The sequence below is a fragment of the Ptiloglossa arizonensis genome, chromosome 2 (assembly GCF_051014685.1).
Source record: "Ptiloglossa arizonensis isolate GNS036 chromosome 2, iyPtiAriz1_principal, whole genome shotgun sequence".
Taxonomy (NCBI): domain Eukaryota; kingdom Metazoa; phylum Arthropoda; class Insecta; order Hymenoptera; family Colletidae; genus Ptiloglossa; species Ptiloglossa arizonensis.
Window position 1 is genome coordinate 5,644,496 of NC_135049.1, and position 13,953 is coordinate 5,658,448.

The 13,953-nt window shown below is 37.4% G+C and overlaps 1 protein-coding gene across 2 annotated transcripts; it reads left to right on the forward strand.

Moving 5' to 3' along the window:
* Positions 1-4,182: 4,182 nt before the first annotated feature.
* Positions 4,183-13,239, forward strand: Ack (activated Cdc42 kinase). Of its 2 annotated transcripts, none has more exons than XM_076304095.1 (4): positions 4,183-4,882; positions 6,289-6,831; positions 6,914-10,084; positions 10,358-13,239. In XM_076304095.1, the coding sequence occupies exons 2-4, from the start codon at positions 6,308-6,310 to the stop codon at positions 10,455-10,457; spliced, it is 3,795 nt and encodes a 1,264-aa protein (XP_076160210.1). In that variant the 5' UTR covers positions 4,183-4,882; positions 6,289-6,307; the 3' UTR covers positions 10,458-13,239. The 2 variants fall into 2 exon arrangements, with proteins under 2 accessions (XP_076160210.1, XP_076160209.1); XM_076304094.1 differs by having other exon boundaries at positions 4,183-4,808.
* Positions 13,240-13,953: the final 714 nt, after the last annotated feature.

Sequence of the window (13,953 nt, forward strand, 5' to 3'; positions counted from 1 at the left end):
CCACCCCTTTCACTCCCATATTTACTACACAGTCTTCGAAGAACATATTCACTTGTTATCCAAACAAAAATAACAACTTTGATAAATATTTTCCGCAGAACTGTAACACGCCATGGTAAGGTGTTCCCTTTTGCACACCAAAAGCAATTTCTCCGCTTTGAGACAGAAGGGGCGTCGAATAGTAACAGCGTTTAAACCCACTTGTTTACTCGAAGTACGTGCAACAAGCGGTGGATCAGACACACGGCTTTATTGATGATAATTTGCAATGCACTTTGCTTGTACAAAGCAAGGGGTTGAAGTGAGGCGGGGAGAGTGAACAAAGCGCGTGAAAGATAGGAGTAGTGATTTTATGTTTATTTTTAGGAATTTTCATTTAAAAATTCTATTTATAAAATTTCATTTGAGAATCCTATTTCTAAAATTTCATTTGAGAATCCTATTTCTAAAATTTCATTTAAGAATTCTATTTCTAAAATTTCATTTGAGAATTCGATTTCTATTATTCATAATTCATTTAAGAATTCTATAACTTCTAAACGATTAAACTACTGGTTTTTAAAATCAGCGACAGGAATAACGAAGAATAAACTACGATAGTATTTTTTTAACACTCGAACTTCAGTAATTCAAAATAATAAAATTACTGAGAATTATCGTATCCAGTTCAAATTTTGAATCAACTACTTTCTATCTCATACATAAACGGAGAGCGTTGAGCACGATGTATAATTATACTTGCGTTTGAAACTAGAAAGTTACTATAAATATTGCACAGAAATAAGGATAATTTTAATCAAAACGAAAGAAAGAATTCGTGCAAGAAAAAAAATTAATAGTATTGTTTACTTATGAAATTTATGCTTCGTTAAAATTTTTTTCATTTTAGTAACATAATAATCACATCAAGAATTTGCAGATTTCGAATTATGCTCGACTATGATTTATCAATTAAAATATTCATAAACCATTAGCACACATGTTAATAGAATAATAAGTTAAAAGATTACAAAATTTTTAATCAAAAGTGATTATTTTCCACCATGATTTTTGTAGAAAAAGTTTCAATTATCTAGGAAATTAAAAGTTGTACACGTAACAAAAGAATAGCGCAGACAAAACTACCCTCTCGAGTATACCCCTTTTGTTTACACGATATCACAGATGCAACAAGCGGTGTCGTCTGTCGATGAACACTCCTTGCGAGTTCGTTGTGTTATTTAAATAAAGAACCACACGAATGTCTATAATTCGCGAAAATAAAATACGCAATTTGTATCATTAAAAATGATGAAAAATAATCGAAACAGTAAACAACACATGCGTGTGATTCAATCGTGAAATGAATTCGATTTTATCGTCAATTTATTCCCGAAAAATTTCTGAATTATACAACACTAAAAAAATCGATGCACAAAGTTTCAACCGTCTCACAAGCATACTTATTTATAGAAAAATAGTCAATTTTTGAGCTTCTTGAAAAACATTTAGATTTGTACGAAAACACGATGACGAACACAAGTATCGCGACGAATTTCAAATGTTTTTGATTTTTCAGTTAACGGAACCGAATTGTTCTACTAGATTGGTTGATGATGGAGTATATTTTTTCAGTGGACATGGAAAACTGGGAAAAACACAAACATGGACGACGGTCAATGCCAGACTGATGGAATTTCGACGCGGCTGCGCCCCTCGCGTAAATTTACAGCGACAAGGCAATTTTTTATTTTTGCTTTCGGTAAAAGGAATGGGAGTACATGTGACAACTTTCTCAAACCGTTTGAAAACGTGAAGTTTGCTAGGAAAACCAATCGTTTTCTGAGGTCTCTCTTTTCTTTCAGCGTTGTTTGTTCAATAGTTTAGAAATGTTGTTCTAAAGGGGCTGTGAAATTTGTTGGAAGATGGAAAGAAACAGTTTATACACTTACGATATTTGAGGAGTCTAAAGTGAAGTGCGTTTCTTCATAACAATTAAAATTATTAAACGACGAACTCCTTTTTACTTTAAGAATCGATATTGTTATCACAGAATTGAAGAGAAATCAATTAGAAGATTCTTTGAAAATATAAGATTGATTCTTTGATAATTAAGATTCGAATTTTGCGATAATTCTGTAATCTATTTTCTGTTAATGTATAGTTATTAGTAGAAAATTAAAAAAGAACTGTGAAAGATGATATTAGGAAATTAAATTGAAAAATGAAATTAAAGATTATCGAAGATTATAGTTGTAAAAAAGCATACATCGAAGGTAAACATTTTAAGCGTTTGTCGTGTTCAAAATTTCAAGTTCGAAGAAACTGGAGAATTATCTAAAAAACATTTTCTTTTCTGTATTTCTTACCACTAAAATCGTTTCTGTTTCCTTTCCCATTTATCGTCATTCTCTGTTGCTGTTGCTGCTGCAGCTGTGACCGCGTTTCACGAAGCTGTTGCTGGTACAAGTCGATATCAAGCATGCGCCGTCATTGTGAATTCACGTCATTATCATAATCTTGAAAAGTCACGCACGAAACTCAATAAGTTCATAATTGTTAATAATATAATAATATTCTGATCATTCTGTGGAGGTAAATTATTCATTTCAGTATGTTGCTTGTTCGAATCCTATTGCTTTACAAAACGTTTCAAATTATTCAAAAATACTTCCAAAGTTCAACCTTTTTTTAATGACAAATTGCTCGCAGCATTAAATCAATCTAATAAGAAATATTAATAAAGCTCTTTTACCAGATTGCGCAAGAATTTAAAATTGAATCTTGTAAAAGAATTTCGAAGGATATATGTGATAAAATTTTACTTCAATAAACAACAAGTACAGCGAGATTTTTCTTTCCAAGTTTAACATTGATAAAATATTGAAATTCTCAAAGTAAACTGCACGTTCAAGTACAGTACCATATGCAATCAAAGAAGAATAAAGAAAGTAATCTGTTTAAATGTTCGTACAATACGATGATTGAAGTCACGTGATGTTGAACAAAAAAGAAAGTACGCGCAGGTAATGTATGCAAGATTTCATGAAAAAAAAATGCGAGTGCAATGAAATCGAAACGTTTCTCAAACAGTGCAACGGAAAGGAATCATTTTTACAGCTCGTGTTTTTTAATTATTGAGCAGAGTGACGCAACGGCGCGGCATCTCGATGGAACGCGTGTTGCATTCATTAACAGGCACAAAAGGCAGTCGAACGACGATATTAAAATGCGAGAGAGGAATTCTGCACCGCATGTGACTGATATGTAGGTGACACAATAATGATAATTATTAACTTCGTAATTATCGTCCTTGCTATTCAAGGACCATGCATCGGGTTTGCGATCAAATATACAATTAAAATTACTTTCATAAAAAATGGTGAAACGATGGATCTGGTGCTAAAATTTTTAAATAATATACAAGGTGGTCCGAAATTAGTGACATAGAAAGTAATATCGAGAAGGTTTTTCATTATAGATTCCTCTTTTTCATAAAATTTTACACAATTTTTACAAAATTGATTCCTATTTTTCTTAAGGTTACTACATATTTTTTTCAAATAATACGATGTATTTTTATTTTAGTATCATGAATAAAGTACAATAAACTCGTATAAAATGATCTTCGAACCATCGAAGTTTTTCCACTATTTCAATAAATGGGAAGCATGTCTGCTTCACTCACGAGAAACTCTATATATTTTACATAATTTTATAGATTTTCGAAACGTGCAGTAGAAATCGCTTTTGTTCTTATCAAATCCTTTTCATCAATCGAACTTTCAATGAGCATAAACTTACACGACTTGTTTAACACATTTTAGTAAAGACACTGCGAAGAGAAAGCACTCGGGATAATACTAAATATTTGATACAACGTACTCACACATAGTGCAATATTTTCAAACATTCCCGCGCAAAGGATACTGCTCTACTCTAGGGACCTTCTCTCAATTCCACAAAGGTCCCTATTACCCACGAATGTAAAGCATCTCTTTAATCATGCAGAATTCACGAAGATGTATTTCTATACTATCCTTGCTCTCGGAAAAAAAATATATAACGTAGATACAAAAATAACAATAACCGATCGTATAAAACTAACAAATAAAAAACACTTTTTTCTGTAATTTTCAATCGATTTTTGCAACGAGAAGATGGCGCCATCTCGGTAAGGAGTCTTCAGCTGCATCAGTGCATGGTCCGTGGCAGTAGCATAATAGTGTACCGTCGGATGGCTGTGTTTTTTGTTTTTATCCTTGATTCCGGACTCGTGTGAAATTCCAAAAAAAGAGAGAAAAAACGGTTAACGCAAAATGCAACGAGTAACGAACGACGCGCGTTTCGACGACTATGCTCGATAACCGTCGACGGAAGTGCAACGAGAATCAGTGTGTGTTTTAGGTTAAACGAGCTCCCCGATGTCGGGTGCATAACAATGCGTGGTGTGAGAAATTCATACGGTGAAAGTTTCTCGGACGCCGTGCGATTGGAACTTCGACGCGAAGGTTGTCGCGATTTCCACGCTTCTCCGTTCTCGTACCTTTTCTGAGCCAATTTTTGCTCGTTCGATTTTCCTCCCTCTTTGCAGTTTTTCATCTGCACTTCGTCTCACACGCATCGTATTCCCGTGAACGACCAACGAGAGAGACACAAATAGGAAAAAAAAATGCGGAGGCTCGAGTGGCGATGATTCCGCTCGAATTTCGCCGCGTCGATCTTCGGATAGAGTTTCCCGACGCCGCGGAGGCATCGGAAGATAAACAGACTCTACGAAAGAATGGAAACGTAATTGCTATCGTGACTGCTCTTTCTCCGTTAAAAAGGTGAATGCCTCTTCCTCCCCTCGAACCAGACTTCTTTTTGACCGGCTTTCCGTTGATGGTTTCGTGACTACTTTGTGAGCGACTCTGTTTGCTTCTGGCCGTTTAACGTGCAAGTGATCGATGCGTGATGCTGCGCGTTATTTTTTTTAGATCGTTGTGTTAATTAAATGTTTGCCATCTTCACTTTTATTGCTAACAAATTTTTTCTTGAAATAAGTTTTGTTTACTATTTAGAACTTTTCGATTTGTGTGTGTGTGTGTTTTTTTTTCTAACAGTATTCATTTTTGATAATGAATGCAAAGTTGATTGCAAAATGTGCATGATAAATCCTTGCTCAATCCTGTATCAAAGTACACAATTGTGAATATATAGAAGTATTCATTGTGTGTGTGTGTGTGTGTGCGTGCGTGTGTGTGCGCGCGCGCGCGTGTGTGTGCAGTGTATTCAGTGTGATTGCAATTTATGTCTGGCTTTTTTGTACGTACAAAGCAATGCATGGTGTGGCATGTGCCGGCAGTGCTTCTCCTCACAGTTAAACATTATTTCATTTCCTGTTCAGGGGGAGACGAGTCTGAACGATAAATACCATATTCGTATCATGCTACACACCTACGCAATAATTTGATGTTATTTATTTTATGCCTGACTACTTAAGAACAAAATAAACTAAACTAATAAAAATTAACAGCATATTCATTGTTTTTATCTAGTTATTACAACTTTCTTTTTAAACTTCCTGTATTTAATCAAAATGGATTCTGTGTAATTTTATATATATTTAACCCTTGCACTGTAGATAAGATTGTACATACACAGTCTGTATACACTAGAAATACTGTATCAAATAATACCATATTTCTTATAAGTATCTAAAAGTAGATTTTTACATTAAATGTTTATTTTATTACATATTTTATATATTTAATTATACTAGTATATAATAACGAATAGGACAAAATATCTTATGATTATGATATATTTATTTATTTATTATTTAAATATATATCTATTTTTATCCTTTTATACTATATGTATGTAAAGTTTCTTTTTTAATTATGATACAATTATTGCAAACATGTATTTTATACTGTATTTGTTATTATTTTCTTTATTCTCAAGCATGTTGAAAGTACAACTTTAATTTGCTACCTCTTAGTTCTAAATAGGCATAGTAAACTTTCTACCTTCAAATTTAAAAATTGGACAACATATCCTTTTCACTATTGTTATGTTGAATACTATCTGTGAAATACAATTTTTCAATGCTTAAAAGTTACACATTACTACAAAAGTAAAAATAAAACAGATTTATGGTTTAGTTCTGAATGCTTAAAATCCACAATATAAGACTTAAAAAATTAAATTTCGTATTCTCATTCTTATTACTCTTTTTCCATATATTAACATTTTCTATATAATAATTTGTATGTGTAATAAACAACAGTTGATTGATAATTTTTAATGATTTTTATCTTGCAGAGTATTAGAATAATTGAACATGGCTGAAGATGAGGGTACCGAATGGCTGCAAGAATTGTTGCACGATGTTCAACTTTCACAATTTTTCACAAGAATACGGGATGATTTACAGGTGACTCGATTACATCACTTTGATTATGTGCAACCAGAAGATCTTGAGAAAATAGGTTTGGGGAAACCAGGCATCAGGCGATTATTAGATGCTGTTAAAAAGAAGAGAAACACACAGTGGAAGAAAAGCTTGATTACCAAAATTAGACCTGGCAGTAGCACAAAAAGCAACAAAAGATCTTCACAACCAGTTGAAGGTTCGACGGTACTAACATGCCTCATCCAAGACAAGGATGTGACATTGTCCACTAAACTGGGTGATGGCAGTTTTGGTGTTGTCAGACGTGGAGAGTGGACATCTCCTTCTGGTAGATCATTGCCAGTTGCTGTAAAAGTACTGAAAGCAGATGCTTTGACGCAGCCAAGCGTCATAGAAGACTTTGTGTCTGAAGTTCAAGCAATGCACACACTGGATCATCATAATCTTATTAGGTACGTATGTTACTGAAAGCAATATACATAAATTAGTTCTTTGTTTCAGTAATTTTTACTATTGTTCAATTATTTTTTACAGATTATATGGTGTGGTGTTATCGCAACCAATGATGATGGTGACAGAACTCGCACCTCTTGGGGCCTTGTTAGACTATCTACGAAAGCAGTGTAGTCAAATTTCAGTATTAACTCTTTGTAATTATGCTCTGCAGGTTGCCACAGGAATGGCATACCTGGAAGCGAAACGTTTTCTACACCGTGACTTAGCTTGTAGAAATGTTCTTCTGAGCACAGTAGATAAAGTAAAAATTGGTGATTTTGGCCTAATGAGGGCATTGCCTCAACAGGAAGACTGTTACGTTATGACAGAGCATAAGAAGGTACCGTTTCCCTGGTGTGCACCAGAATCGTTAAAAGCACGTCAATTCAGTCATGCGTCTGATGTTTGGATGTTCGGAGTTACATTGTGGGAAATGCTTACATTTGGCGAAGAACCATGGGTTGGTCTAAATGGTTCAGAAATTCTAAGAAAAATAGATAGAGAAGGAGAACGGTTACACGAACCGGAAGCAACGCCACCGGTAATGTACCAATTAATGTTGCGTTGTTGGGCTCGAGAACCTTCGGAAAGACCGACCTTCTCTACTCTGAAAACATCCCTTACGGGAATGGTTCCAACCGTAATGAAAGCTGTAAATCATTTTGATGAAACTGACAAAATGAACATCGAACAAGGCGATCAAATAGTTATCCTAGACGGTCGGCCTGAAAATTATTGGTGGAAGGGCCAAAATCAACGAACTTTTCAAATAGGATTCTTTCCCCGCTGTTTAGTTGACCCCATGAGGCGTAAGCAGCCAGAAGACATTAGCAAACCGTTAGAAAATTCCTTTATCCACACTGGTCATGGTGCGCCGTTCGGGAAAAGCTGGGGTAGTCCTATTTATATAGATGACGTTTACCTGCGAAATCCCATGGAACCACCTGATGTCGTCGGGATTGCGACTGCCCCGGATAGTCACCTGAAAAAGAAGTTCTTTTGCGGAACATCACGTTCACGGAAACAATTTAATTACACAAAATTCCAAAACGATATACGAGCTAGTCCTGTAAAATCGACGAATGCGTCAGCTGCAAACAGCAGTCAAGAGGGTAGCCTGATAGACTTGTCTCCGGAGGAAATGATCAACACAAACATGGCACAATCGGAAACAGCGTGTCGGCGAGTTGTCAATATTCTCGACGAACCTATTGACGACATAGAACGGCAGCAACAAGGGAATTGGCAGGAAGATGATCCTAGAACGTATGCCAATTTCCCTGGAAACGTTGATCCTGCGTACTCGGATCCGTTTGACACGTCGTCTGTGTTCATGAAGCTTCCTCATTCGAGGTATTACAGTCAAGTTCCACCTGACATGAGCAACCGATATTTAAAAACCCAGACATATGGAAACATGCAAAATCAAGATGCTGGTAGCAGCCAAGACAGTACAAATTACTTTACGTCGGAGTCTGGGTCGGACATGAATCATTATTCCATAAATTTGAGTAAAGAAAGTAGAAACGACAGTATTAATTTGAACGTGAATGTAAACGTCGACACGGAGGAGAGTAACGCGTACGCTCAAAACCACTACAGCGAAATTGACAAACCTAGTCCTCCCATTGCAAATTGGTCGAACTGGCCGGAAGATCTGAAAAACGACAGTCAAACATACGTAAATGTTTCTAGTCGAAATTTACAAACCTCTGACGCGCCACCTCCTCCACCTGTCGCCCCTAATGAGAGTCCGCCAAAGCCAAAATCAAATCACGACCTTGCCCAAAGTCTAAACGAATTGACTATCAATACTCGTAATCTCTCTCCAAAGAAGTTGGATCCTGCTTTTCTGGCCGAGTTGGAAAAACACTTGGGGGAGAAAGAAGCAAGTAAGAACATGAATGCCAGTCAAGAGAGTCCAGGCGTTTCCGATCCGTATTCATCGGTAAACAAATTGCAAGAGAACACGATCCCGGTGCTGAGACCGCCACCTCAATCTACTAAACCGAAATCTCCACAGATTGACCATAGGTCCAGCAATTTACCCAGTAAAGTGCAGAACTCTTGGCAGTCGAAAACTACGAACATACAACTGCCACGTACACAGTCTGAACAGCGTGTATTGGAGACGACAACTGATCAACTCTGGCAGCAATCGCAGACGTCTCAGCAGAATACTTATACTAACGAAAACGTTAATCGCGCACCCACTAATACTCAGATGAATCTGAACTTACTGCAGATTGCACCTAGTAATCTCGGTAATCCGTGCAACGTGTCTAAAACGAACATCAATCACGCACATAACTCACCATCGGCTAGCCAAACCGATACCTTCCAGAATCCTGCGTTGTCTACCGTGAGCCACGGGATAACACAGATACAGAATGATCTTCAGCAAGCTCACTCGAGCAATGTCTCGTCGAAACCCGCCAGCGTAGTGTTCTCAGAGCAGGTGTATGCGGAGCTAAAGCAAACGGTGCCTAATCTGGACCAATTATCGCAGAATGAATTTAACACACTGTACAACAAGACGGTCCAGCAGAACATCCTCAGAAACTATTATGCCGCCAGCACATCAACTGTCTCCGATTCGAGTAATCTAAGTCATAGTCATTATCCAGAGGGAACTGCTAGTGGTTCGCAGCAACAAGCTCGTGCAAGTCTGACGAGAAATTTCTCGGTACAGGGTCATCCTTGTGACTTCAGTTCCCACTTAAAGCAACCCCCTGTATATAATCCTCCTCCGCCAGCTTGGAGCCCAATGAAATCTGTCCAAAACGGTTTGGTACAGAACCAGTGTCCGGTAATGAAGTCCAATTTAGCGGGCAATGCAGGGAACAGTTCGAATCTATTGCAACTCGTGAACACAAACGTATCTCAGGAGGGTACCATGATACCACAAGCCCCTTCGTTACGTAGCATACCACCCCAGATGAACGAAACAGTTGTTAATACTCAATTGGCTCCCTCTACGTCGGCATACCCCTCCGGAGTGAGCCCCCCCTTGACAGCCGCTTCCCAACAGTTAGTTATGTCCCTTAACGACGAATTTCGTGCAAACAAAGTGATGAAGGTGCAGAGAGAGGCTGCTGACGCGTCACAGCAGGAGATATTAACCGCTCTGCAGGCGACCGGTTGGGACACCAATCAGGCTGCGAAACAAATCCTGAAAGACAGACAGGCTAAGATAGAGTCCCTTGTAAGGTGAGTTTTGCTTTTGTTTCGCGGATAGTTTAAGTACTTTCGTGACTTCCTCTGTGCACAAGTTTTCTCTGCACCTCTATGCAGAAGTTCTCTCTGCACCTCTGTGCAAAATTTTGCACAGAGATCTAATTTATTGGAACCGTATAATATAAAATGTATCTGGTTTTGAAGACGTTGATAAAATTTAAAATTAACTTGCAAAGATGCTCAGAATAGACTTTAAGAGTTACATAATCGAATTAAAAGCTATATAAACGGATGTTGCAATTCCAGATTGGGTTTGGCAGACAGACAAGAGTGCGAGGGTGCTTTGAAGCAGACTGAATACGATGTAGACTTAGCGGCTTCCCTGTTGCTGGATCAGGTCAGATGAAGGCACATTTAAACAGTGTCAGAGTGTTACTGGAAATATTGTAAAATAACTGTAGCGATATATATATATATATATATAGGTATATATTTATAAATACTAGCCATACACGCGTAAACGAGGCTACGGGCTGCGACTGTAACGGTGTTTCCAAAAAAAGAACTGTAACTTTTTCACCTCGACAAGAAATATTGTGTTATCAAAACATTTAAAGGACAATAATTTCTCTTTTGACGAATAAGGTGTGTTGACGCTAAAATAGATCTTTATTTATCTTTGTCTTTTTTTTGTTTGTAAAGCAGTTTGATCATTCAAAGAGCACCGAAACAGAACAGTTTTACAAAAGAAACGTTGCATTCCAGAAAATGGCGCGAATAATTCCGCAAGCTTCCGTAGCGAATCGTTTCAGGCGTGTAAAAAAAACAAACAATTGCTTTTGGGCCAGCGTGTAACTGCAACATTAACGCGAAAATGTTTCAAACGGGTGGGTATGCAAACGAAATGAAATTTTTGACGGATCGTTCGTATTATTTTTTTAAGGATTAACATACTCTTTTATCGTTGAATGCGTGTTTCTTAGCGAGTGAAAATTGTGATTTACTTTTGCCGTTTTATCCTACAAAAGATTCGATTGACCCTTTCGTTCATTTGTGGTGTACGACGATTGCAAATAAACCTTTGTTTGGATACCAAAATCAGTATTGCTTCAAAGTCTTGGGTAAATATTCAAAACTATGAACGGATAATGTCTTCCTGAAAAACATACATGAATGAAAGGTTACAAGCGTTGAGTAATTTGTTCACAACTATACATAACAATATATTTTTGCCTAATGTACTCGGAACCTGATGCGTTTTGCGTCGATAATTATTACGTGTAACAAGTCTTCCGCGTAACCGGAAGTGAAATGGATCACCGAGGACCCAATGGGTGGTATCGTTCGACTCTATGAAATCCTTTGTAAAAGCGAAAACTCATTTTTGGTTGGGATTCGAGCGTGTTTCATCCATATTTATAACAGTATTCCTGTGAAAGTACTCGTAAAAGTCAGATGACTGACTGACTAATTTTTAGGCATCTGCTGTATCATGTTTTACCAATTCGATTAGAAAGTATAAAGGGGAGTCCATTATTAGACTTTAATTACCTGCAATATACTCTAAACTGAATGTTCCACCAAAAATAAGCATAGAATGCCAGTCTAGCTTTCGACGTGAGAAGTTCAGGTTCAACCGATATAGAAGAGGCAATCCATGTCTCGAAACAAGGGGCATGAATATGTTGTAAGACTTGTACGCGTTGCTGGTACTCGAAGCCACATCGGTGTGCACAGTTTCTGATCTGACATAGTTTTAGCCTCAAACGCCTTAGAATCCGACTGCAAGTGGCTCCGGGTAAAAGCGACGCAATCGGGTGACGAAAGCGTAAATCCAATGCGCGATAAAACGGCACAGAAAAGGAAAAAAAAAAAGAAAAGAATAAAAACGATTCAATTACACAGGAGGAAAATTACGTAGCCGAAAAAAATGTTGAATTTGTAACTGTGATATGCGTTACTAAAGGCTCTAGGCAGTACTGTTCATAGACAGAGAAAGAACTCTACTTTTCTCTGTTGTCCTTTTTAGGGATAGGCCGAGTAGATTGTATTTGCGTAATGCCAGAAGTGTACATAGCCGTTTAGCGACTGAGTTAAGCTGTAATTGGAGTGTGCACGAATGCTCTGGGCTGATTGTTTCGTCTGACAATCACGGTCGAAATGTTCTCGCGAGATCGAGGTTCAACTGTGTTGCGCAGAAGGTAGAGAATCTGTAAAAAGTTGGAAAAGAATTGTTCAAACTTGCAATCTTCGGTGTAAAATCGAAATCGAATATGATTGTTTGGAGAGAGAAACCGACGAATATTCGAAAGAAAAAAAGTTTAGTGAATAGAGAATTTCGATCATCAGGTCCATTAATTAGCTTCAAACTTGCAGAGTTCATCTATAAAGATTTGAAAAGGAAGCCGACTGTAAGTATGTAGAATCTTTCGGAGAAATGTGATTCTATAAAGGAAGATACTCACGTTGCTTGAACTGTGGATCCTTTAATGTGTGATCACGAATTTCAAGGGAAGCCTCTTCTGGATTGTATTTTACAGTTGTGCTCTAAGTTTCTTATTAGCTTTGACATAACAGTTTGTCTAAGTTGCGGTAACTTCGTCGAATCCTTTCTTTACAGTATTGCCCAATCGTGGAATGAAAACAGGAAACGCTGTGATCGTCGAGCAAAGATCACGTCCCTATTTTCTAACGAATAATTAAAAAAAAAACTTTATTTTTTAAGCAATCGTTTCGAGAGAGGCAGAGAGCAAAAATAAAATGTAAAATATACATGCTGGACACTGACAGTTTTTCCTGTTTCTATTTCACGCGATTCTCTTGCTTAATCGATTCTTTGTTACTTCGATAAACCAGAAAACAATTAACCCGTGCAACGTGCATAAAAAAAGCGGGCACACAACTCCATTGCAAAATCGCGTTTTCGCGGCAAGAAAAACGGAAAGTTAAGTTCAGGTGAGATAGTCTGCACTCCAATACCGTCTAACAAGCAAAACGAAGCGAACAATGTTGTTCACTACGATTGGCTCTCTAACTTTAGTCTTAATTTATTCACCGGAAGTCAGACTATTTCTTAACCTTCCCTTAGATTCCGATACTGGGACGGCGGAGCATGTATATAATTGGCTGCTGTCGTGGATCGAGAAAATGTTCGATATTCATAAATAAAACACGCGTAAAGTACGAGACTCTGGGTTTCTTTCATTCCTCTGTCTTTCAGGATACGGTTTGTTTCACAATTTTTTGGTTTGTAAACTTTCATTTTAAAATAACCTCAGGAAAGAAGTTCATTACCAGACCAAGTCTATTACTGTAGAGAACATTTAACATTCCTGGAACCCTTGAAATATCCGAGATATTTAAGAAACTGAGGAAGTTTAAAGTATCCTGAACACTCGAAACACCGACACGTAGAATTCTTGAAACAGTTGAGACATTCTACTACACTCGGGATATTTAAAACGTCAGATACTTGAAACATTTTGAATACTTACACTGACCAGGGTAACTAGGACACCTACTACGTCCAAACGTCTGCAATACCTGCGTTATTAAAAAATTTACAACACCTACGTAATCGAACATCTAGGACACCGAGAACAATTAAGACATCTATTGCATCAGACGTAAGAAGTTAAATCACTGAGGGTGAACTGCCTTCAATGAGAAAGCAATAGAGAAAGAAATTTCTAGGCGTGTTCACTTCGATGCATTGTTCACCAAGATGGAAGAAAGTATAGGACGATTCCGACTTTCTAGTAGTTTCAGTTTTCGATAGATCGGATCGCGGAACCTCATGAATATTCATCGATGCAAACTATAGTTGCTATAGAAATATCGCAGAAAGCAGCTATAGAAATACCGCGAGACCGATATTTCTCTAGCAAGCAATAACGTGGTCG

What these genes read in the sequence shown, in the direction of transcription:
- Ack (XM_076304095.1), top strand. Translation starts at nt 6,308, where the DNA reads ATGGCTGAAGATGAGGGTACCGAATGGCTGCAAGAATTGTTGCACGAT. An exon ending in GATCATCATAATCTTATTAG is followed by an intron (nt 6,832 to 6,913) that starts GTACGTATGTTA and finishes TATTTTTTACAG; the next exon opens with ATTATATGGTGTGGTGTTAT. An exon ending in AAGATAGAGTCCCTTGTAAG is followed by an intron (nt 10,085 to 10,357) that starts GTGAGTTTTGCT and finishes TTGCAATTCCAG; the next exon opens with ATTGGGTTTGGCAGACAGAC.